General features: G+C 54.1%; 2 protein-coding genes and 2 non-coding genes across 6 annotated transcripts; 1 reads left to right on the forward strand and 3 right to left on the reverse strand.

Moving 5' to 3' along the window:
• Window positions 1-122: 122 nt before the first annotated feature.
• LOC125318971 (THAP domain-containing protein 7-like) lies at window positions 123-6,269 on the forward strand. 3 transcript variants are annotated; one of them, XM_048289940.1, is made up of 6 exons: window positions 123-201; window positions 685-764; window positions 1,654-1,809; window positions 2,481-2,621; window positions 3,340-3,925; window positions 6,184-6,269. In XM_048289940.1, the coding sequence occupies exons 2-5, from the start codon at window positions 685-687 to the stop codon at window positions 3,884-3,886; spliced, it is 924 nt and encodes a 307-aa protein (XP_048145897.1). In that variant the 5' UTR covers window positions 123-201; the 3' UTR covers window positions 3,887-3,925; window positions 6,184-6,269. The 3 variants fall into 3 exon arrangements, with proteins under 3 accessions (XP_048145897.1, XP_048145898.1, XP_048145896.1); XM_048289941.1 differs by having other exon boundaries at window positions 6,145-6,230; XM_048289939.1 differs by lacking the exon at window positions 6,184-6,269 and having other exon boundaries at window positions 3,340-3,961.
• On the reverse strand, window positions 4,700-11,035 carry LOC125318969 (very long-chain acyl-CoA synthetase-like). The gene is made up of 10 exons (XM_048289937.1): window positions 10,448-11,035; window positions 9,084-9,293; window positions 8,461-8,619; window positions 7,831-7,955; window positions 7,545-7,739; window positions 6,763-6,853; window positions 6,389-6,587; window positions 6,207-6,304; window positions 5,645-5,775; window positions 4,700-5,076 (listed from the first exon to the last, which is right to left on the reverse strand). Exons 1-10 carry the CDS (start codon window positions 10,941-10,943, stop codon window positions 4,900-4,902), a joined length of 1,881 nt encoding a protein of 626 aa, XP_048145894.1. The 5' UTR covers window positions 10,944-11,035; the 3' UTR covers window positions 4,700-4,899.
• Window positions 11,036-12,264: 1,229 nt separating this feature from the next.
• Window positions 12,265-12,336, reverse strand: TRNAQ-CUG. The gene has a single exon. It is a non-coding gene; the product is annotated as a tRNA-Gln (tRNA).
• Window positions 12,337-12,503: 167 nt separating this feature from the next.
• Window positions 12,504-12,576, reverse strand: TRNAK-UUU. Its single transcript has one exon. It is a non-coding gene; the product is annotated as a tRNA-Lys (tRNA).
• Window positions 12,577-24,934: the final 12,358 nt, after the last annotated feature.

Below are 24,934 nucleotides of genomic sequence, written 5' to 3' on the forward strand. Positions count from 1 at the left end.
GTCGGCCAATAGCAGCGCGGGATGCAAATGAGGCGCGGCTCGGGGGCGTGGCTCCCCGCCCACATCGGAGTGGCAGCCAATGAGGAGAAGGGGCGGGGCGGGCGGGTGTGGGGTGCGTGTGCGGGGGTTGTTCTCGCGGAGTTGCAGAGTCTCGCGAGAGTTCAGGGGAGGCCGCGGCGGCGGCGGGATGGGAGCGACGAGGTGGGGCCGGAACGGGGCGGGGGTTGGAAAAGGGGGAAAAATGGGGAAAAGGTGGGAAAAGGGGCGGCCTGGGATCGGGAGAGAACACGGGGAGGGGGTTCCGACTATTGGGGGGAGATGTCAGGTCCCGGGAGGGGCGGTGGTGGGAGAGAGGGGAGACAGGCCCCGGGTGGGGGGAAATGGGGGGACACACACGGGGATGGTGTCCTCCCGTGGGAGGGGGACGACGACACGGCGGGGGGGGGTCCGGCCGTGGTGGGGAGGGGTCCGGCTGTTGGAGGGGGGTCCGGCCTCGGAGAACGGTGGGGGGAGGGGGGGGGGGCACGGCGAGTGAGATCCGACCAAGGGCGGGGGCCCCGGGCGGATTTTGGGGCTGACGCCACGGGGGTTTGCAGGGTGTCTGGGCTGGTTGGGTGGCGCGGAGGAAGCGTGGAATTTTGGGGAGGGGGCGTCTCGGCCCTGTGACACCCTCCCTTCCCCCAGATGCCCCGTCACTGCTCCGCCGCCGGCTGCTGCACCCGGGACACCCGCGACACCCGCGGCCGAGGCATCTCCTTCCACCGGTGGGTGCCCCCCGAGACCCCCGGGGCAGGGACACCACCCCCCCCGAGCAATGGGCTGTCCCAGCTGTCACCCCCCCCGAGCAATGGGCTGTCCCTCCTGTCACCCCCCGCTTAGCACTGGGCTGTCACAGGGGTGCGCGTCCCCTCCCTTAGCAATGGGCTGTCCCAGCTGTCACAGGTGTGCATCCCCCCTTAGCAATGGACTGTTCCAGGTGTGTGTTCCCCCTTCAACAATGGGCTCTCCCAGGTGTGCGAGTTCCCGCTCTCCCCCCGTTTTTTAGCAATGGGCTGTCCCAGCTGTCACCCCCACCTTAGAACGGGCTGTCCCAGGCGTGTCCCCCTCCCTTAGCAATGGGCTGTCCCAGGTGTGTCTATTCCCCCCCCCATTTGTGGGATGGCTCAGCCCTGTGCCCTTTAACAGGACCTGCCTGGACTGTTCCATTTCCAGGTGAGTGGGGGGAGGAAGGTGTCATTCAGCTCTGCAGAAATGGGGTCAGGTGTGCGGGGGGAACTGCAGCCTCGCAGCTCACCTGTGTCACTTGTGTGACCTGTGTCACCTGTGTGACCTGTGTTCCCCCATCCTGTGTCTTCCCTGCGTCCCCCCATGCCTGCCATGACCCCCTGTGACCTCTGTCCCCCTGTTGTCCCTCCATACCCCTTGTCCCTCCCATAACCCACGTCCTCCCCTGTGACCTGGGTGCCCCCCGTGTCCCCTCTGTATGACCTGTGTCCCCCCATGTCCCCATCTTCTCGTGTCCCCTCATGACCTGTGTGCCCCACGTCCCACTTCCCCCCATATCTCTCTCTTTCTCCCCATGTCCCCTCCCACTCCTGTGTCCCGTTGTCCCCCTGTGTCCCTCTGTCCCTCCCATGTCCCTGTGTCCCCCAGGCTGCCCCGGAAGGACGATCCCCGCCGGGTGCAGTGGCTGGAGAACAGCCGGCGCCGGGACCCCTCGGGTGAGGGCCGCTGGGACCCCACCTCCAAATACATCTACTTCTGCTCCCAGCACTTTGAGAGCTCCTGCTTCGAGGTAGTGGGCTACAGGTGAGGCCAGGGGGCTGCAGGTGGGGCTCCAGGTGAGATCCAGGCTCCGGGTGAGGCTCCAGGGGCTATGGATCACCCCGACCTTCTCCTGTGAAGGGTTTTGGGGCTCATCCCCCCCCCCCCCCCCCTCCCCAGACCCTTGAACCTTCCCTGGAGTTTGGGGGCACCCCAAGCACATGCCCCAAGGTGTTTGGGGCCACCCAGGGACTCCCAGCAAGGGATGGGGACACCTCAGGGACCCCCAGCAAGGAGTTGGTGACACCCCAGGGGAGCCCCTGTGATGTGTCGCAGACACGCCAGGGAACTGGGGACACCTCAGGGTGTCCCAAAGACCCCCCTGTGAAGTATTGGGGACAACCCAGGGACCCTCCTCTGACCCCAGAGGTGCCTCGTGAGGGGTTGGGGACACCCCAGGGCCCTGGGGGTGCCGGAGCACCCTGAGGGACCCCCCCCCAGAGCCCCCTCCCCATTTCCCCTTGCAGGCCACAGACCCCCCAGGTATTTCAGGAATCCCCTCAGGGATTTTTAGGTGCCCCAAGATCTTCCCTGGAGCTTGGGGGGCTCCCAGGACATTGGGAGGCTTCACCCTGAAGACTCTTGACTTAAAGGACCTCCTGGGGATCACCCCCAGGTTTTGGGGTCCCCCCTGAACCCCGTTTTCCCCCCCCCAGTGGCTACCACCGCCTCAAGGAAGGGGCTGTTCCCACCGTCTTCGCCGTGGGCCCCTCGCGGCCCCCCCGGACCCCCAGGCCGAAGCCCCCCCCGGCCGACAGCGACCCCCCGAAGCCCCTCCGGAACGCCCGGAAGTGGAAGTGAGTCCTGGGGGGCTTTGGGGGGTTCAGGGGAGAACGGGGCTCCCTGGTTTATTCCCAGCACCGGCAGAACCCTTCGCTCTTCCCCGCTGGACCCTGCGGGACCCCCAGACCTCTCCCACCCCTGGGACCCCCTGTTCCCCACCGGACCCCCCATTGTCCCCTGACCTTTCCCACCCCCAGGACTCTCCTTGACCTCTGGGTGGTCCTGGGGGCTTTTGGGGGCCTCACAGGGTAATGGGGCTCCCCAATTTATTCTCCATGTGGATGGGACCCCCCCCATCCCTGCTGGACCCCTTTCCTCCCCAACCTCTCCCACTCCCCAGGACACCCAATTCCCCCCCGACCTCTCCCACCCTGGGGACTTTCCTGCACCTCTGGCTGCTCTGGGGGGAGCTTTGGGGGGCTCTGCAGGATAAGAGAGCTTCCCTGCTTTTTCTTGGAATAGGTGGGAACCTCCCCACCCATCCCTTCTGGATTCCCTGTTCCCCCCCAGCATCCCTGTCAGACCCCCGTTTTCCCCCGACCTCTCCCAACTCTGGGACACCCACATCCCCTCTGGATTCCCTGTTGCCCCCCACATTTGCCACCCCCAGGACCCCCCATTCCCTCCTGGCCTCTCCCACCCCTCGGGGCTCTCCGGTACCTTCTGATGCTCTGGAGGCATGTTGGGGGGCACTGCAGGATGACAGCTCTCCCCTCTTTCCTCTCCCCACAGACGGGACCCCCTCCCATCCCCGCCGGCCCCCCCGTTCCCCTCCAACGTCTCCTGCTTCCCGCGGGACACCAAAGACCCCGGCCCCCCCCCGGCCGGTGACCACGGCGGTGTCCCGGCGCTTCCCGGCCCCTCGGGCGCCATCCCAGAGACCCTTTTGGTGGCCACGGGCGACGAGGAAGCCACGACCACTCCGGCTCTGCCCGAGGGAGCCCCCCCAGCCCCCGCAGCCCCCGCGGGACCCCCGGGACCCCCGTCCCCGTCGCTGTTCATGCTGCGGCTGCCGCCCCGCGCCGGATCCTACATCCAGAGCGAGCACAGCTACCAGGTGGGAAGCGCCCTGCTCTGGAAGCGCCGCGCCGAGGCCGCGCTCGACGCCCTGGACAAGGCCCAGCGGCAGCTGCAGGCGGGAAAACGGCGGGAGCAGCGGCTCCGGCTGCGCCTGGCCGAGCTCCAGAGGGAGAGAAGGGGCGTCCCGGAGCCGCGGCGGAGCCCCAAGGATCCCCCGGGGCCGGTGGAGGTGGAGCTGCTCGGAGACGGAGGGCACTGAGGAATTCCTGGTTCTCCGAGGCTTGGCCACGGCAGGAAGGTTTGTAAATAAAGATTTCGCCTTTTCTATGAGGAACTTGTGGGAATCTCTGGGAATTCGTGGAATTTCTAGAAGTTTTAGGGAGAAATTCTCCAGTGAGGGGCTGGAATAGAATTCCGGGTCGTGCCCGGACTTTAGACAAGGAGGGACGGGATAAGGAAAAGTGGCGTCACCCTGGAAGTGGGGAGATTTAGGTGGGATATTGGGAAGAAATTCTTCCCTGTGAGGTTGGTGAGGAGCTGGGATGGAATTCCCAGGGAAGCTGTGGCTGCCTCATCCCTGGAAGTGTCCAAGGCCCAGCTGGACGGAGCTTGGAGCAACCTGGAATAGTGGAAGGTGGCAGGGGGTGGGACTGGATGGGCTCTAAGGTCCTTCCAACCCAAACCATTCAGTGATTTCATAAATCGAGGAGGTGGCTCGTGTGTAGGGCGGGCAGCTGGGACGGTGTCCCTGTCACGTATCCGGCACAAATCGGCTCCGTCGGTGTCGGTGAAGCCCCGGTGGGAGCTGGGAAGGGCAGGAGAAGCCGATGCTGTCGTGGGGGTGTGAGATGTGGGGGATCCCAGCCGCTCCCTGGGTCGGTTTGGGGAGGAATAAATGGGATTTGTTCCAGATCAGAGCCCAGGGCAGGAGTAGGACAAGGTTGTGGGGACTCCAGATCAAACAAGGACAGACATCTTTATCCCCACACCAGGGATTTGGGGCATCATCTGCCCCTTCCAGAAGGGAAAATGAGGGAGTCCAATCCCCAAAAATGGCCCGGCACCCAAAGAATGGGAATTAAGGGTTTAATTTCCACAGCATGGAGGCGCTGGGGCGGGATAACAGCAACCCATTGCCCTCCTCACGCTCCGACCTGGTTAAAACCTCCCTGAAGGAAACCCAAAGTGCTTGATTAGCCCCAAATTAGCCTTTGCTAATTACCCCGAGGCTGTCAGTGCCCTGGGGCCACTGTGGAGCCCCCAGAAGAGCCGCTACAGACTGAGCTTCATGTCCCGGATGGCGGCGAAGGTGTCGGGGGTCAGCGGCACGTAGGATTTCCGGGCGTTGTCGCGGAAGAACAGGCGGTCCCGGATGACACTGGGGTCAAAGCCTTCCTTGACCAGGTTGCTCTTGCACTGCTTGAATGTCCCCGTGATCTCCAGAGCGTCCTGGGGACAGGGATTTTGGGACTGGGGGACCTCGAGGCCATGCCCAGGTGCCACTGTGGGAAGCGGCGACCTTGGCATTGCTAGCGCGGAATTGCAGGTGGTGTCATCAGAACTGGGGGATGCATGGGTGTCTTTGGCATGGAGTGGCCTCCGTTGGCACAGGGTGGCCACCACTGTCATGGGAAAGGGGGGACCTCGACACTGTCATCGGGAGAGTGGAATGATGCCATCATTGGCACAGGGTGACCCCGGTGTTGATAGCGAGTGACCGTCACCAGGAATGGATGGATGGTGCCACCAACAACAGGGTGACTCGCCCCCACTGTCACCAGGGGAGCCCCAGCGCCGTTACTGGCACGGGGTGACCGGCGCCATCATGGGAAACCGGGGGGACACCAATGCCGTGATTGCAACTGGGTGAGCTCTACGGCCCACTCCAACCCAAACCATTCCATGATTTTACCCTGCCGTGACTGGGCGCTACCGTGCTGGATCACCCTCATCCGAGGGCCAACCCCAGCACCCCAAAGACCCCTGGAGCCCCCCAGGGTGGGTGGGTCCCACTGACCTGGATCCGGATGAATTGGGGGGCGGCGTAGGCGGGCAGCGTGTCCCGCGTGAAGGTGTAGAGTTTGTCACCATCGAAGGTGGCCCCATCCTTGAGGCGCACGGCGGCCATGCCACAGCGTCCCTCACACCCTGCAAACATCGCCTGGGGTCACTTGGGGCAACCACATCTCCTTGGAGTCTTCTTGAGGCCCCCGTGGCTCTTGGGGAGGCTGTTGTGTGGCCAAACTTGTTTTGGGTGGGTCTGTCCCAATTTTGGCACTGTAGAGGCCACTGGGATGGTGGTGGATGATGCTGGGTGCTCATTTTGGGTGAATGCTTCCTATTTTTGCCTCCTTTGTGGACACGTGGACCCACCTCAGCAGCTGACACTTGCTTTGGGCAACCAAGTCACATTTTAACTTTTTTTGGGGATCCTTGGGCTGTCGTGGGGGATGTTTTGTGCTCAAAACAACTCTGGATGTTAAAAGTCCCTTTTTAACCTTCCTGGTGGCCGCTCAGACCACCTGGGGACACGTCACCCACCTCAAACACCCCCAGGTCCTTATTTTGGTGGGACTCACCTGGCACAGCCACACCGTAGACGTTGACCTCCTGGATGAAGCTCACCAAGGCCAGCGTGGCCTCCACCTCTGTTGTGGCCACGTTCTCCCCTTTCCAACTGGGGAGGAGAAGGGACGGAGCTGTGAGGGGGGATTCGGGCTGGCACCAGCCACTCAGACACACGGAGGAGTGTCAGAGTTACCGGAAAGTATCCCCGACGCGGTCCTGGAAGTAGATGAACTTCTCGTGGTCCATCATGAGGAGGTCGCCGCTGTTGAAGAAGACATCGCCTTTGGCCAAGACGTCCCTCAGGATCTTGTTCTCTGTCTTCTGGGAGTCGCCAGCGTAGCCATGGAACGGGGTGTTCTTGGTGATTTTGACCACCAGCAGCCCCGTCTCACCTTCGGGGAGGCAGAGGAGGGTTGGAGGCTGCTCAACCCCTGCCTTGGCTTCTTCCAGGGGTTTCTGGTGGCTTCCAGTCCCCAGGATGGTGGTGATCAGGACTGACAGGTGGTTTTGGTGCATCTCAACCCTGTCTACCCCTCTGATAAGGCCCTGGCGAGGTTCATCCCTTACCGGCTTTGACAGGGATGCAGAGACCTCGCTCATCGCGCACGGGCTCGTCCTCCTCCACGTTGTACCTGATCAGCTCGAAGGGAGCGAAGAGCTGGAGGGGAGGGAGAAACCTGGGATTAAAAACAGGGAGGAGAACTTCCTTCCAGTGCCAGCTGGGGTCTGTTCCAACCCACGGGAACACACCTGGGTGGGGATTAAAAACCATTTGTTTTTAATTGTCCTTAATTTTAAATCTTTTAGTTGAAATCATTAAAATTAAATCTTATTTAAATCTATTTAAATAAGGTTTAGTCGGATCAATTCAAACACTGAATGAACTCATGGTGACATCTTCCAAATCCAGGAGCTGTGGGACAACATGGTGGGGAAAAAGGGGGGAAAATACCTGGTTTTTGCAGCTTTTGCTTAACAGCTGGGTGAGGACTGAGATGTGGCACCAAAGGGGCACTGAGATGTCCAGGTCCCCATGGACACCCCAAAACCAGGCTCCAAGTTAACACTGTTGAGTCAGTGTTGGCCACCCAGGTGGAGTGGACTCGTTTTGGGTGTGAAAAGGGGGTTCTGGGGACTCTGCTTTTGTGTCAGCCCAATCTGATGGATGGTGTTGACTTCCCTCGGGGATGTCACAGTTTGCTCCACCACCAAGAGGTGCATCCAAGACCACTTCCCTTGGCTGAAACCCAACTTGAGGTGCCGCGTTGGGCCCCAGAAGGCACTCGGTGTTTGCTCCCCTCGTCACCAGCATCATCCCTGGTGTCTCATCCCGAGGAGCACATTCTCACCTTGATGAATGTGTTGGCCCTGCCCACGGCCCCGACCTTCCCAGTGTAGTTGATGAAACCGGCGTTGCCCTCGGTGGCCCCATAGAACTCCCAGACGGCCACGGGCCCAAAGCGCCGCAGGAACTCCTTCCACACCTCCGCCCTCATGCCATTACCCAGAGCCATGCGCACACCGTGCTCCCGGTCATTGGCGCGCTGAGGGGTGACACACGAGAGGGGCCACCTCAGGGTGTGACCAGAGCACTGCTGACCCCCCGGGGTGGTTTTGGGGCAGGCAGGGCCTCACCTTGGGCGTATTGCACAGGTAGCGCATGAGCTCGCCCACGTACTGGATGACAGAGACGTTGTAGCGCCGGCAGTCGGCCCAGAACTGGGATGCCGAGAACTTGGCCCGCAGGACGCAGGTGGCTCCTGGGGGACATGGCACAGGGACGGTGACCCCACCCTTCTTCTCTTTTGCCGTTGTCTCCCATCCATCCATCCATCCATCCATCCATCCATCCATCCATCCATCCATCCCTCCATCCGTCCATCCATCCCTCCATCCGTCCGTCCATCCATCCATCCATCCCTCCATCCATCCATCCATCCATCCATCCGTCCATCCATCCATCCATCCCTCCATCCTTCTATCTCTGTAAAACAGCTGTCCTTCCATCCATCCATCCATCCATCTCTGCATCCATCCATCCATCCATCCGTCCATCCGTCCATCCGTCCATCCGTCCATCCATCCATCCATCCATCCATCCATCCATCCATCCATCCATCCATCCATCCATCTCTGTAAAACAGCTGTCCTTCCACCCAGCTGTCCTTCCATCCTTCCATCCATCCATCCATCCCTCCATCCCTCCCCATCCATCCCTCCCGGCCCTTGCCTGCGCCCTGTCCGTGTGGGGCGGGGGGTACGTACCGACCTCGAGGCACCCCCCAACCCCGACGAGCAGCCCAGCCGAGTGGTAGAGCGGCAGCGTCGTGTAGACGACATCGTCAGGCCGCAGGCCACACATCCAGCCCAGGCTGGCCACCATCATCATCTTCAGCTCCGTGATCACCGCGGCCTTGGGCAGCCCTGAGGGGGAGAACGGAGGGTGGGAAACGGTGCTCGGTGGGATGGGGGGTCCTGGGGTGGAGAGTGGGAGGGCAAAGCCACTCCCTGCGGTTGGGGATCTTTGTCCCTTGTTGGGAGGAGCCACGAGGAACCTCGTCCAGGTCGTCATCCAGTGAGTGATGCCCAACCCTCCCATGGACACAGGACACACCTGGCCCAGGTGGACCCACGATGGTCAGGAGCTGGGTCTGGTTTGGGTTGAGGGTTGATGAGGGAGGTCCCACCCCACCCCGAGGAGGACAAATCCAGGCACATGGTGAGTGACCCTCCCATGGACACAGGACACACCTGGTCCAGGTGGATCCGCAATGGTCAGGGTTGGAGGAAGACCCCCCAAGACCCCTCCAAGCTGCCCATCCTCACCCCCCCATGCAAGCTCCTCCTGGCTCCTCCCAGTGCAGAGCCTGGGAGATTCCCCAGCTCACCGGTGGTGCCGGAGGTGTAGATGTACATGGCCTTGGAGTTGGCGGTGACACTGGCGCGGTGCCGGGCGGGCAGAGGCTCATCGGGGGCCGCCTCGATGGTGGGGAGCAGCGCCTCGACCCCTGGCGTGGGTGACGCCGAGCTCAGGTAGAACACGCGGACGCCGTCACGCTCCAGGTCTGGCAGCACCTCCTCCACGGCCTCCCGGAGCTCTGCGGGGACAGTTGGACATGGGGAAGGTCCCACAGGGATGAGAGTCTGGAGGGGACACAAAGGGTTGGGGGGGCGCCTAAGGGAGCCCTAAATGGGCACCTGGTCAGCTGGGCACCCTCGGAGTCATGGATAGGTGGGCTGAGGCTCCCAGGTGGGCACCCCGGGTATCCTGAATGGGCACCCAGTGTATCCCAAATAGGGATGTCAGTTGGGTGGGCATTCTGGGAATCATGGATGGGGGGCCAAGGGCCCCAGGTGGACACCCCAAGGTACCCCAAATGGGCACCTGGTCAGGTGGGCACCCCAGACATCCCAAACGGGCACCAGACACATCCCAAATACAAACCTTGATCGTGTGGGCACCCCAAAGATCCAGGATCCCAGGAACCCAGCTGTTCCATGCAGGAGCCCCAAGATCCCAGGCAGGCACTCAAAGCACCCTGAAAGGGCTCCCTGATCCCCCAAGTACCCCAAACTTCCCCGAGGGGCACCCTGAGGACCCCAAATGTGGGACCCTGATTGCCCAAACACCCCTCACACCTTGAAGATCACACTGAGCACCCCAAAAGGGGGTCCTGTGATCCCCCCAGACACCCCACACACCCTGAGAGGCACTCTGAGCACCCCAAACAGGGTTCCCTGATCCCCCAGATCCCCTAAAACTGCCCAAGGAGTGCCCTGAGCACCCTGAAAGGGGGATCCCAACCAGTCAGGCCCCCACAGTCATCCTAAATGGGGTCCCTGATCACCCCTAAGGGAGCCCCAGTCCCATGGGTGCCCCCAGGGACTGACACGTGCACACCCATGTCCAGGCCCACAGACACGCACACGTGCAAACCCCCCACCACAGGTGCACTCACCGGGACTGGCAAGGATGGTGGTGGCCTTGGTGGCTGCACCCCCTAAACACCCCTGTCCCCACGCCCCCCCCGACCAACCACCCCATCCATTCCCTGTCACCAGGGCTGGCAAGGACAAGGGTGGCCTCGGTGGCTTGCACCTCCTACGTCCCCACAGCCCCCTGACCACCCTGTCCAGGGCAGGTTTCCCCAGTCCCCTCTCACTGGGGCTGCTGAGGACGACAGTGACCTTGGTTACCACAACCCTGCCATGTTCCCAAAGCCCCCCGGAAGCCCCCTTGTCCCTCTCTCACCAGGGCTGGCGAGGACCAGGGTGGCCTGGGCGGCCTCCAGCGCGTGCCGCAGCGCCCGGCCCCGCACGTTGCAGTTGAGACAGGCCATGGGACAGCCCAGCTTGGCCAGCGCCAGCCATGTCCACACGTAGGTGGGCTCGTTGGGCAGGAACACGGCGACCGTGCGGCCGCTCTCCAGCCCTAGGTGCCGGGACAGGGCCCAGGCCGCGCGGTTGCTGCGCCGGTCCATGTCCTCGTAGGTGTAAATCTCATCCTGGAAGCGCAGCAGGGGCTGGTGGGGCCGGCGCCGGGCGTGCAGCTGGAACACGTCGAGCAGGGTGACGGCGGGACGGCGGGACAGGCGGCGGCGGCAGCGCAGCGCTGACCTCACCATGGTGCCGAAGGCCACCAGGTCGTCCCAGAGGAAGGGCACCAGCTGGGCTGTGGCTGCCGGCACCAGCACCAGCAGCAGGAGCAGCCCGGCCAGGGCCGCCGCGAGGGTCGCCAGCACCGCCATAGCCACGGGGCGCCGGTGGCACCCGCGGTGCCGGTGGCCAAGGTCCCGCCCGGCCAACCTTTGCCCCGGCCGTGCCGAGATTGCGGCGTTGCCGGGGTCCGGAGTTCGTTGCTCTTTGGTGCTTCGGTGTTTATTTACTTTCCTTCCTTCTTTTTTTTCGTTTTCCCTTCCCAACCCCGGGGCGTGGCTCTGCACCCAGCGTCTCCGACTTGAGGGTGGCTCTCTGGCCCCTGCCACCCCAGCTGTCCCTCTGTCCGGCCATCCAGCCTGGCCATTCGTATCCTTCTGGCTGCTCAGCAGGACTGGACAGTTGCCATCCAGCTACAGACTGGGCTCCGCCTGTCTGTGTGTCCCCGTGTCTGTGTGTCCCTGTGTCCAGGTGGGACATAGCTGTGTGCCCATCCTTCCACTGACACCCAGACAACCTTGTCCATCCCCCTCTAGCCCTCTCTCCCTCCTCCCACCCCCCCGCAGCTCTGGGCTGTGGACTGGGGGCTCTGGGAGCAGCCCCAGCTCCGTCAGCACCAGGAGGAGCTCCAGGCACACCTGAGGGGCAGGTGGGCCCCCCCCTCCCGTCTCCATTGGACCCCAAATTCCCCAGCTGACCCCAGATTTCTCCAGCTGACCCTGAACATCCCTAGCATTTCTCCTTCCTTTATAAAAACCAGGAATTCAGCCCCCTTTTACTTTATTGGCTCTCCCACGTGGAAACCCCACTCCAACCCTTCCTCTCCCGTTTCCATGGAGAATCGTCACGCCTCTCCGAGTGGGACCAGCCTCACACCGGAGCCTTTTGCCACTTCCCTGCCACACAAACAGGACTTTTCCCTCCCTGCCGACGGAAAAGCTGAGGAATGCCGGAACGCCCAGCCTGGGCATAATCACTGGATCATTAATCTTCCCGTTCCTTTCCCAAGAAAAAGCAGGTTGGGCACGGCCTCACCTTCGCCTCCGATTTGCTGCCAAACCATCCCGAGGATTTTTTTCGCAGTTGCCGGGGTACCGTCCTTTGCTCGTGGCCGTTTCGCAATTCTGAGATCATGCGTGTTTGGGGTTACCGCGGTCAAAAGTGCCACCGCGGCGAGGGGATGTCACGAGCTCGCCAGTGAGGTGTCATCTGTCGGAGGTCACAGGAAGTCCCCGGTGGGGTGTCTCACACGGTCCCCAAAGAGGGGAGAAGCGGGGATGTCCCACCCCTGTATAGGCAGACCCGGGGCACAGAGCCCTCACGCGAGTGTCCCCTGCGGTCCCCATGACAAGCAGGGACCCCCCGTTCCCGTCCACGGCAGGACAGGGGAGGGGGGACCGCAAAAGGAGGCGCAGGTCCCACCGAGATTCGAACTCGGATCGCTGGATTCAGAGTCCAGAGTGCTCACCATTACACCATGGGACCGATTCGCGCTGCGCCCCGCGCCCGTCCCAGACCCCTCCGCGCCGCTCCCTCCGCCAGGAAAAAGAGACCCCGGGGCGCCCCCGGGGGGGGGGGGGGGGGGGGGGGGAGGAGGGGCGGGGGGAGCAAAGAAACCCCCGGGATTGGGCTGGGAAAAAGAGAGGAAGGCCCGCCCGAACAGGGACTTGAACCCTGGACCCTCAGATTAAAAGTCTGATGCTCTACCGACTGAGCTATCCGGGCTCCTGCCAAAGGTTGCCACAACGTGGAATTCATTGGGTTTTGGGGGAAAACCTGATGATTTTACGGAGAAACCCGAAGTTTTCGGGGATTTTAAGTGAAAAAGCCGCCCGGCTCGGGGCAGGGAGGAAGCAGAGCGGGGCGGGGCGGGGCTGCCCCAGACAGGGCGGGCCCGAGCGAGAGCGGCCGCCCGGAATGTGGAATTGGAGCTTTTTGGGCTCATTTAATCCCCAAAGTCCTCAAAAGTTTTCTCCACAAGCCCATTTCCGGGCAGCGAAAGAGACAGAAATTACCTGGGTTTTTCCGTGGCTACTGATTTCCTCCGGCTGTCCTGAGAGCTGCTTGTTGCCTTCCTGCCCCTGAGCGAGGGATTTCCGGGCTTTACTCCAAAATATTTTTTTACTACTACTACTTCTACTACTACTACTACTACTACTACTACTACTACTACTACTACTATTATTATTATTAACATCATCATTATTATTGTATTATTGTATTATTGTATTATTGTATTATATTAGTAATATGACAATATGGATATAATATAAATAAAATACAATATGCAATAATGTAGCCATATAATAATATATATAAATATACTGGAATAAATTAAAATAGTAGTGATATTTGTTACAATAATGATTTTATGTCTCTTTTATTATTGTTATAAATTATAGGTGACATTAATATAAATAATATTATAATATAAATAATATAAATATAATATAAATAGGTGACAATAATATAAATAATATTATTAATGTCAGACTTGAATAATAAGTCAGACATGCTGACTCTCCCTGTCCTGGAAGAAGGAGATATCCTGCCAGGCTGTCCCTGCAGCAGATACTGGAGCTGTTGAAATCCCCCACGAGGACCAGGTCCTGTGAATGTGGAGCTGATCCTGTGTCTGCAGAGGCTCCCTGGGCTCCTCAGCCACCCCCAGGGAGCTCCAGGGACTCCAGCTGCTCTGTCACACAGTGGGAAAATCCCCCTCTGCATCTTCCCAGCCTGGCCTACCTAAAAACCCCGTGTGGCTCCTCCAGGCACGGGAGCCATTCCACAACATCTCCATGACCTCAACAAAGCCCAGCCCTGAAGCCACGGCCCAGCTTCTGCCTCATCTTTATTCCCCACAGGGGCTGCATTAGTGGATAGGCCCTTGCCAGAGGCCCCTCAGCATGGACTGCTCATGTTTCCTGCCACTTCCCCCTCACGTTTCCTGCCACTTCCCCCTCATGTTTCCTGCCACTTCCCCCTCATGTTTCCTGCCACTTCCCCCTCACGTTTCCTGCCATTTCCACCTCACGTTTCCCGCCACTTCCCCCCTCATGTTTCCTGCCACTTCCCCCTCACGTTTCCTGCCATTTCCCCCTCACGTTTCCTGTCGCTTCCCCCCTCACATTTCCTGCCATTTCCACCTCACGTTTCCTGCCATTTCCCCCTCACGTTTCCTGCCACTTCCCCCCTCACGTTTCCTGCCACTTCCACCTCACGTTTCCTGCCACTTCCCCCTCACGTTTCCTGCCACTTCCCCCCTCATGTTTCCCATTTTTTACCTCACATTTTCCACCCTTTGCCCCCCTCATGTTTCCCACCCTTTTCCCCTCACGTTTCCCACCATTTATCCTCTCCTGTTTCCTGCCATTTTGTCCCCTCACATTTCCCTCTGGCAAGTCTTGCTTCTCCTCCCGAGCCTTCCGCTCCTGCTGGGTGTCTCCATGTCCATCCACCTCTCTGGCATCACAGGCCTTGCTCTCCTTTGTTATCCATCAGGTTTGGCAGGTCAGGGTCCCTGCTTTGTCTCTCAGTGTCCATCCACCTCGCTGCGGTCACTGGGTTTCTGTCCTTTGTTACAAAGGTTGGCAGCGCACAGCTTCTGGTCTCTCCGGGCTCCCAGCCAGAGCTCAGCCTGCATCTCAACCTGTCCGTCTGCCTCTGGAACTGCAGCTGCAAACCCAGCTCCTGCACCAGATGTGTTCCTCAGCAGCAGAGCTCAGGGAATGCAGGAGTGTGGGGACTTGTCTACAGATATATTCTAAATTTTCAGCCTCAGGATTCCGATGTTTTTCACTGTCCAGTGTTTCTCCTGGAGTTTAGAGCTTTCTTAATTCTGGTGCAATGAATCCAGGAATTAAGTCTTTTCACTTTCATTGCCATTCTTGTAATCATCAGAACTAGATAAGGTCCACTGTTTCTGATGTGTACTTGATCTCTGGGCTGAAATGAATGAACTGGGGTCGAGGGTAAGAACTTCTGAGAGAAAGATAAACCTTCTAATTCATTTTAGGATTTCCCCAATGAAATTGCTTATGGAGTGGCTATAGCATTTTAAATACTAAATGAGATCCTCTATCAGATGACATCCCTAAAGGCACCCCAAACCTGGGTATGATCTCTTTGAGAAGTATCTTGGTTACTTCCCTTAGCCTTGTTGGTGCAGCAGGGGAAAGCTTCTGGCCACCCAGAAAAGGTATCCACTAATACTAGGAGATACCTGTATCCTTGTCGGCGTGGTAGCTCAGAAAAATCAATTTGCCAGTAATCTCCAGGAGTGTTTCCTCTTTTAGTGATCCCTGGATGCAGTTTTTTTTAATTGAAAGGATTATTTTTAAGACATATCAGGCATTTTTCTGTAACAGACTTGGTATTTGTCATATGGACACTGAGTATCTGAGTCCATAGACTTGTCACCATAGCATCGAAATCCCAGTGGGTTTGCTGGTGTTTCTCCTGAACAATTTCTAATATTAGCTGTGGTGGGACTATGACCTGGTTACTAGGAGTTACTAGCCATCCACCCTCTTTATTCTGGGCTTTTAGATAGGTAGCTAATTTTAAATCTGCCTGGCTATGACCAGGTCTAACTTCTGGAAGTGAAATAGCTTTCTCAGGTATTAACACAGGATGCCTGGTTGTGCAGCCCCTTGTGCAGCTTTATCTGCAAATCTGTTCCCTGCATGCATTTGGGAATCCCCTTGTTGGTGTGCTTTGCAGTGTAGTAGGGCCACTTCTCTGGGCAGTTGGATAGCAACAAGGAGGGATAATATTTCTTGTTTATATACAATTGGAAATCCCTGTGCTGTTAATAGACCTCTCTCTAACCTTATGGCTCAATGCTAAAAGCACATTTCGAGTCAGTCTATATGTTTTTACTCATTTTCCTGCTGCTAATTGTCTCTTTGTAATGCTATGAGTTTTACCCTTTGCGCTGTGTCCACAGGCAGCGGTGCAGCTTCTCTTACCTCGGTTGACGTGACATTGGCATAGCCGGCTCTTTGCTTTCCATCTTGCACAAAGCTACTTCTGTCTCTGGATCTTCAGTGGGGGCATCTTGCAGGTCTGGTCAGCTTGCATAAACTTGCTCAATTTAGGTGCTCTTCTCCTTGCATCGGGCTGTTCAGGAATTGGGCTGGGTTTACTGCTGTGGTGACTTTCAACTCCACATCTTCTTGCTCCATTAGAACAGTCAGGTATTTCAGCATATGGCTCAGGGAAAGCCAATGCCCCCCTTTTTGGCCTAACACAGTGCTTACAGCATGTGGAGTATACACTATTATCTTTTGTCCCAAAGTCAATTTCCTGGCTTCTTGCATCTTAGTAAAATTTTAAGGAAAGTTTAATAAAAGGGACAATTAGGAAACAACAGCAAAAAGGGTATTATGGCCAAGTGCTTTGGCAGAAAGCCAAAGGCACACCTCTACATCCAAAAGATCGTCTTTAAAAGTACATCTCTTATTGCATATTCAGCACAATCATGCATGATTCATAAATCCTTTGGAGTTTCTGTGTATCATCTCATCTGCCTTATCTTCCTCCTTGGCTCCATTCCATCTCTGCTCCCTCCATAAATTCTTCGATCTCTGGTTTCTGGTTTTGTTTCTTCTCTGATAAGATACTCCAGGAATGTGAAGGCTTTCTCTGCCTATCTTTTCTAAATTGACTACAGAAACAACAGACATTCTATATCATGTATTACATTACAGAACCCAGGTAAAGTTTTTCTAACATTAAGGAACATGAAAAAAAAGCCAAGATCACAATACATTCCTAACAATTATGTAACATGCGAAAAGCCAACATCACAATACATTTATAACATTGCTGCAGCTTGCAGGCATCCAGGCCATCCCTGGCTGACATTGTCAGTTGGCTGAGGAACTAGATAAGGAGGCCACCATGGAAAAAGAAAACAGAATGCTTGCTTTAATACCTAGCAATGAAGTAAAAGATACAAAAATCCCGCTGTTTACAGAGGAGGAGGAAAAAACCATCAGGTGTTGAGTGGTAGAAATACGTCATACCAGACCTTGATGGAAAAGGAGGGGCAGAGGGCGTGCTTGTGGCCAGAGAAGAAAAAAGAAAGAGAAGGACGAAAAAAAAAAAAGAGTTTAAATTCCACTGCCTGGATTATAATTTTGGTCCTAGTAACTGTGCTTTTGCGGAACTATTGCTTGTACCTTGTCTTAGTCCCTGTTTTATCAGGTTATTGGGAGCAGAGAGAATGCAGGTGAGCAGCCTGCCAGTGAACCCAAACCTGGCAGCTGCTAGTCAAAGAATAGGAGCCCAGAAGATCATGATTAAGCAGGTGAGATTGGAAAAGAAAGAAACAAGAAGACAACTTACAATTTATCTTACACAAGCTAGAGCAACGCTATGGACTTCAGCAGGAAACCAGGACTTAAAACTTTGGAATAAGCCTAAACTTATTCCTGTGAGCTCAGCACAGACAGAAGTTCACAAAAATAATAGGACTAGAATGTAATGTTTGTTTATATGTGTTTAATGGTTGTTATTGACAGGAAAGATGTGTGCTAATGTCTTTACAAGCAATTTCATGGGTGAAGGTATGGGTGTCAGTGTCTTTTAAATGAGTCCTGATGTCTCTACCAACTTCAAGCCGCAGGTTTGTTACAGAACCCAGACAGTTTGACTCCTGAAACAGACAAATGGGTCCGCACAAGCCTGAGTTTCTGAACTTTGGGAGAAAATGACAGGTTCAAGGGGTCGCATGCAGTAGGCAGTTCAGGAAGGTTGTACCTTCCAGTACCTCAGCCAGTGGGGAAAAGAAGAGGGCAACATGCAGCCGGGAGTTTAGAATAAAAGGAGGCTGCATTCTCCAAAACCTTGAGAGAGAAAATCCTATGGGCATGTGCTTCAGTGGATTCTCTCCCTTTATTTGAATAAAGTTGCAGGACTCTTCTGTCTCCTTTATGGACACTGGCTTTTCATAGTGTGATTTGCTGTACAAACGGGGAACTCGTCCGAGATCCTTCCACCATCTGGTCAGTGGTGTGGACCACCAGAGCCAACAGCGCACAAGCGAAGCCTCTGCGTGCTGGCACCACCCGAGAACTGCATGGGGAGAGCAGCTGGACTTCCAGGAACACACGATTGGACACGGAGATTTCCAGCGGGGTGGCAAAGGCACAACGGGAGCTGATAACTGGGGCAGGAACCAATTCTGAGGGTAGTAGGCAAAGACGGGGGACCACCAAAAGCAATGGTGCAAGGACTTGCTGTGGCCATGGCAGTGTTAAGCAACTGAAACACCTCTGTGATGCCTTTTCCTGGTCTAAAAACTTAAGAGCCAGACACGGTTAAGGGAAAAAAGGGTTTCTACCTCAGTATTTAATAAGGATCCTTATGGTGCACCACTTTGCCAAGGTAGAATGTGCCAAAATGCCCACACACGATAGATCATGTATACAATTTATAGACATTGCAAATTAGCATATCTAACAAAGATTCTTCAATGAGAGGCTTGAATGAATAGCGTGATATTCCCCCATCTTGAGGAATTCTCCCCTGGATGGGCCTAATCTTAGTTTACAGGATGTGTTCTAGAGAGGACCTTGGTTTCTCAGGATAGCGTAGGGCTTTGTGGCCTCCAACTGCGAGGCCTCCAGAATGTTTGGTCTCCTGGCTTAACAGAATACTAGGACTATGCTAAGTTATCGGACTTAAGGAACTGAAGTATGCATGCTAAGAGCACTGAGGATACATAAAAGCTATATAAAAGCTGTGTCGCGAGATAGTTGGCAATGAAAGAGACGGGGCAGGTTGCTTGGATGCAATAAGCCAATTTTATTGATACAGAGCTGAGTATTTATACCTTTTTAGCAGTTATATAAGCAGCAATCACTATAACAACCATATCTATGTTTCTTAATAACATTGCAAAACTACAAGCTAGCACTAACTATCACACTAACTATCACTGCCTTTTATGCTGACTGTTTCATTATAGGCCTTACTGCCTGCCATGGTTCGCGGCCTAGCAGCGTTAGTGCGTCCACTTCTGACATGAGTTTATCAGTGCTCTCACTTCTGCTCTCTAGCTGTATCTCCACATCTCCCCCTTTCTTATCCACGAGTAGAATTTTCTTTGTTGACTTATCGATCAGTCTCTGAACACATTGCAAAACACATGGCAGACAAAACATCATAAGCAACAGCATGGTTAAAATATAAATTCCTGCTTTAGCTAAATGCTTAAGCCAGCCAGTGAGTCCCCATCCGCCAAGTATGCTTCCAAGCCAGTCGTTATCATTTACAACTCTCAGTTTGCTAACACTATTCCGAAGGGCTTGGATGTTAGCATGAATAGACAGGGAATGATCAGACAGGTTCATGCAGCATAAGCTTTCAAATTCATCACAGCCGTGTCCATGCGCTAAAAGCAAAAAGTCAATTGCAGCTCTATTCTGCAGTGTAGCACATCTCACGCTATCTACGTCTGTTAACAAGCGTGTTGAGGCAGAGCTAGTAGCATTAGTTTGTTTTGCAAGCCAGCAGCCAAGGTTATTCAAGGTTTTCAGAGCATGAGCTGTTCCGATAGATGGAATGATAGATGCAAACACTCGGGCTCCCAGGTTCCAAGATTGAACATTATCATCACAATCTTGGCTATATGTGTGCGTGCTGCATTTTGCTCACACCAGTTTATGCAGAGATGGCAAATTTCCTCAAAACGAGTGAAACATAGTTAGTGGCCCGAAAGTGCAAGGACCTCCTATAGCTTTGCCTGGTATTCCTTTCCATGCTCTGTTCCCACATATCAAAAATATATTGTCCAGCAGTCCAATAGCATCACTTCTAGGAGTGACTGGTTGGGGCAAAGTATGATTACACCAGGCAGAAGCATTGGTGTAAATTCCTGTTCCTGAAACATCTAAGCCAAATTTTCTGCTGGGGTGGTTAGTATAGTTTAAATAAAAACATGCAAAAGACTGTGTGGACCCAAAAATATCCAATTCTTGGGGCTGCATAGGGAGAGGGGAAAAATTAAGGACCTTATTTCCTCCTAAACCCCTGTCATTAGAAAAGTACCATCCGGCTGATTCACCAGCCCTTTTTCGCCAACTTTCCTGGCACCACCAGGTTGGCTCAATTCGGCCCATGGCAGTACACTCCCTTCAAACTGTCAAATTGAATAAGGTATCCCATTCACTTTTCACTAAGGACATAGCTACCAAACAGGTTTGGAAAGGGTCACCAGGGGAGGTCATGAACAGGCACAGCGTAGACTCATTTAAGGATTCAGCAAGCGTAAGCCAAACATTACGTTCTGGGAGGGGTGGCATTGCGGCCACCTCTCCGTCGCCGAGAAGGAGCCCTGCTTAGAGAACTAGTCTGAGAAGGCAGGTCTGGCTCCCAAAGATACCATTGTGGAAGCCAGCCATACTCTTTCCACAGTGTGATCCTTTGTGCTACACAATTATCATAAGAATATCACAAAGGATCACGCTGCAGACAGTGGCCACAGCGCGATGCGATACTGCTTCTGACACTTTCGACACCGACACAAAACCCACACTTGATGAGAATAATTTTTGCAAATAAAACAAGGAATAGGGTTGCTCTCAAGTCCAAGTTTCTCTTTAAACCGTTTCCAGTACTGTTCACGAAGAGAGACTTGACCTGCAATTATATTTTGTACTTCTGCTGGAGTGGGTCGTCCCTGGAAATTAAAAAGTGGTGTAAAGTCAATAAGTCCCCTGTAGTCAAGTAGAAGCTGGCCGAGCTGATGATCAGGGCAAGGTGTCCTCTGTGGTCTCTGGAGCTGAGGCAGAGGCTGGGATGGCCGGGGTCTCTGCTGATAGTGTGCCAGGGTGACCGAGATCTTCAAAGTCCTCAGGAGAAGCTTTTAAGGATTCTCTGAAGGGTCTCACGCTCTTGGCTGGGATCCACCTCGGGCCATTCTCTGTAGAAACACAGGCAAAACCCCTTCCCCATGTGATGAGGGGATAAGGTCCCAGGATCTTACCTATCTCCGGGTCTTTAACAGGGACCGGGGCCTTCTGTTTGACTTCCGACTGTCGGTTACTGCCGAAGTGCTTTACAACTGGGGGATTGGGATCCATCAGGTAACAATTTAAAAAGTTAAACACATACAATGCTTTCTGTAAGCGTTCAGCTGGGGTAGCATTCCCCATTCCCCCTTTCTGTTGTAATAAAAGACGTTTTAGTGAACAGTGGGCTCGCTCAGTAATAGCTTGGCCCGTGGAGGAATGAGGAATCCCCGTTTTGTGTATAACTCCCCAAAGGGCAAGAAAATTTGCAACTCTCTGGGAAATATACGCTGGACCATTATCAGTTTTAATCTGTGAAGGAATTCCCAAGACTGCAAAGGCACTTGCGAAATGATGGCAAACATCTTTTGCCGATTCTCCTGTATGACAGGATGCAAACAGGGCACCTGAAAAGGTGTCTATAGAGGAGTGTATATATTTAAGTCTGCCAAATTTGGAAAAATGAGTAACATCTGTTTGCCAAATTTCGAGGCTCTGGAGTCCTGTAGGGTTAACACCTCCAGCTAGAGAAGGAAAGGAGTGTCTTTGGCAGTCTGGGCACACAGCCACAATGTTAGAGGCTTGCTGAGAGGGCAAAGCAAAAGTTCTGGCAAGTGCAGCAGCATTTTGATGAAAAAATGAGTGGCTGATTTTTGCTTGGGAAAAGCGATCAGGTACTAGTTGCGCAGGTGGTTGGCGGTTCCCTTCTGCAATGAAACTGGGTAAGGTAGGGTGAGATCTAACATGCATTACAAAATATGATTCTTGTCTGTTATCTAAAAGGAAAACAAGCTGTTGTAACCAATAAAACAAATCTGCATTTGGCACATCTTTCAACACCGCAGCTTCAGCTCTTTCCACAAGTCCTGCAACATAAGCAGAGTCAGTTATTAGGTTAAAAGGGATAGACCAGCGTTCAAAGGCTCGTACAACGGCCGCTAACTCAGCAATTTGAGGAGATCCTGAAACAGTGGCGACATCTGAGTCCCATCGGTTGAGATTAGAATCCCACCACAGCATCATAGATCTGTGGCTGCGACCAGACCCATCTGTAAAAACAGTTAATGCTTGCAAGGGAACCTCACTTCTTTTGGGTTGTGTCAGGAGATTGAATCCTGCTGCCATGAGCTTGTGTTTCGGGGGGTATGTGGAAAGCTGTCCAGAGAAATCAGTGAGAGCCATCTGAAACACTTCGGACTGTTGATAAAGCCACTGTAAATAAACACAGTAACAGGCAAACAAATCAAACAGAAATCAACACCTGCAAGTGTAACAAGTCTCTGTCTAGCTTTTACAATGAGCAAAGCAAACATTTCATGTTGGGTACTGACAGTTTTAGACATGTGGTGTGGCAGAAAAATTCATTCAATAATTAATAAAGGGTCTGGCAAGTTAGGGTCCCACTGAAAAATTAAAGCATGAGGCTGTTTAGCTGGATTTAAAATGATTAAAGAAAAGGGCATCTCTGGAGCCCAACGAGCTGCTTGCCGATTTGAGATAGCATCAGCTACCTTTTGCAATGCTCGGCGAGCTTCCAGTGTAAGCTGCCAAGGTGATAGTAAATCAGGCTCTCCTTTTAACAGAGCGAACAGAGGGCTCAAGTCTGCGTTTGAGATTCCTAGCAGGGGACGAACCCAATTAATTGTCCCCAGAAGTTTCTGAGCATCATGCAAAGTAGAAATGTTAGTTTGAATTTGTAAAGGTTGAGGAGAAATACTCTGGGTCCTAATTCACCAGCCCAGGTATTTCCAAGCGGGTTGACGCTGAATTTTTTCAGGAGCAACACAAAGTCCTGCTTGAGTTACAGCCTTACTGACAAGGGCTAAGGCTTTCTCCATGACTTCTTGTTTTTCTGCAGCAATTAAAATGTCATCCATATAGTGATACAAAAGAGTATCAGGCATGTCTAAGCGAATGGGACTGAGAATTTTTGCAACAAACCACTGGCAGATAGTGGGGCTATTTTTCATGCCTTGGGGCAGGACAACCCAGTGATACCTTTGCAAGGGTGCCTGCATATTGGTGCTCGGGACAGAAAAAGCAAATTTTGGTGCATCATCAGGATGCAAGGGAATGTCAAAAAAGCAGTCTTTTAAATCAATGACTGTCAAGTGCCAATTTTGGGGAATCATGGTAGGAGATTGGAGACCAGGCTGGAGGGCTCCCATGTCCTCCATAACAGCATTAATTTTGCGGAGATCATGGAGCAAACGCCATTTGCCAGATTGTTTTTTAATAACAAACACAGGCGAATTCCAAGGACTGGTAGAGGGGACTATATGTCCTTTTGAAGCTGTTCCTGGACTAATTCAGTGAGTGCACGCAGTTTAGGCAATGGTAGGGACCACTGATCCACCCAAATGGGTGTCTCTGTTTTCCAGGTTAATTTCAGGGTGTTGCGTGCCTCAATGGTCCCTATTAAAAATCCGATTGAATTCTGAAACCCCGTTGTGAGAGTACATCCCATCCCCATAACACTATGGGCACAGGTAGAACAAATGGCCTTACAGAGGCTGTGTAGTTTTCTGGTCCTGTCACTTGAATCAAATGGCAACTTTGATAACTGCGACTACTCCCTCCTATTCCGGTGAGGGCCATAGGCACCTCCATAAGGGCCCAGTTAGAGGGCCACTTACCTTGAGAAACGACAGTAACGTCAGCTCCGGTATCTAAAATACCAGTGAGTGTTATTCGCTGTCCCTGCAATGACAGGGTGCACTGACAGGTAGGACGCTTATCAGAAATTGATTGTGCCCATAGTATTTGTGGGGTCCTTACAAAACCAAATTCTCCCACCTTGGTACCATATTTTTCTACAAAGGATGGTGAATCATGTGGAAGAGGAATTAATTTAGCAATGCAGGTACCTTGTGGGATAAAACATGGAGGGTTAGAGGTCCAAACTATGATCTTAAGTTCATCTTTAAAATTTAAGTCCATAACTACAGGGAGAACAGAAAGTCCTGGAAGGCTGTTTGAGGACTTCCCTAAGAGTAGGGCGCTCTTTTGGGGCCCTAGCAGTCAAAAAATTCCTGTAGGGAGCAAATGAACAGAAGAATTGTTTAACGTTACTGTGGTTGAGGTGTGTAGGTCCAATCCGGCATTCCCTGCAGTTGCTGGGTGAAAACTTGAGGGAAGCTGCCTCTGGACATCTGCGAGGCTGGCATCTGAGGAGCAGGCATCTGAGGAGCAGGCATCCTGCAGGGCAGGCATCTGAGGAGCAGGCATCTGCAGGGGCGGCTGAGGCATCCGTGTCAGAGTGTGGTGCCGCCGTCCCACACTCTGGTTCCAGTTTCCCTGGTATCCTTGGAGCAGGCTTAGAATCATACTTAAAGCGACATTGGTTAGGAGAATGTGGGCCTCTGTGGCACTGTGAGCACACAGGAGTGGCTTTAGGTTTATCTCTTTTTGGAGCAGAACAGTCCTTTCTCAAATGACCGGGTTTGCCGCAGCTGAAACAGACTCCTGAAGTTGCAGGGGGCCCTCTCATGGCTGCAAGGGCTGCAGCCATGGCTGGATATTGGTGTTCTAGGGTGCCAACATGATTGCATGCTTCGATCATTTCGACCAGAGTCGGATTCTGGTTAGGCAGAGACTTAAGGAGATTTTACAGTCTGCGCTGGCATTCTCAACAGCAAGCTTCAAAAGCAAAATTTCATGAGCTGCTGCATTATCAGTTTGGTGTTCGAGGGCCTGTTTAAGTCGGTCGATAAACTGCATATAGGATTCTTGGGGCCCCTGGACAACGATTGTAAATGATTTCTGAGGTGTCTTTGCATCAGGGACCTTCAGGAAGGCTTGGCGAGCCGCGTTTCGGACTCCTTCAAGAGCTTCCTGAGGAATCTCTCGGGCTTGGACATTAGGGTCGATATATGGTCCTGCTCCCATAAGCTGTCTAACTGTGAGGGCCGCCAGGGTCTGATTAGCATGACCCACATAACTTAGAATCAGATCCTGTAGACCTTTTTTCCACTCCTTTTCCCATAAAGCATTTTGAGCGGGAGATACCAGCAGCCGTGCCAGAGTTTTTAAATCATATGGTGTCATAACATGAGCTGCAAGCA

Source organism: Corvus hawaiiensis, chromosome 33, assembly GCF_020740725.1.
Source record: "Corvus hawaiiensis isolate bCorHaw1 chromosome 33, bCorHaw1.pri.cur, whole genome shotgun sequence".
In the NCBI taxonomy this organism is placed as follows: Eukaryota; Metazoa; Chordata; class Aves; order Passeriformes; family Corvidae; genus Corvus; species Corvus hawaiiensis.

Coding starts and splice junctions, on each gene's coding strand:
- LOC125318969 (XM_048289937.1), bottom strand. CDS start 10,943: ATGGCGGTGCTGGCGACCCTCGCGGCGGCCCTGGCCGGGCTGCTCCTG. Junction 9,294..10,447: donor CCTGGTCCTCGCCAGCCCTG/GTGAGAGAGGGA, acceptor CTGTCCCCGCAG/AGCTCCGGGAGGCCGTGGAG. Junction 7,740..7,830: donor ACCTGTGCAATACGCCCAAG/GTGAGGCCCTGC, acceptor GTCACCCCTCAG/CGCGCCAATGACCGGGAGCA.
- LOC125318971 (XM_048289940.1), top strand. CDS start 685: ATGCCCCGTCACTGCTCCGCCGCCGGCTGCTGCACCCGGGACACCCGC. Junction 1,810..2,480: donor TTCGAGGTAGTGGGCTACAG/GTGAGGCCAGGG, acceptor TCCCCCCCCCAG/TGGCTACCACCGCCTCAAGG. Junction 2,622..3,339: donor CGGAACGCCCGGAAGTGGAA/GTGAGTCCTGGG, acceptor CTCTCCCCACAG/ACGGGACCCCCTCCCATCCC.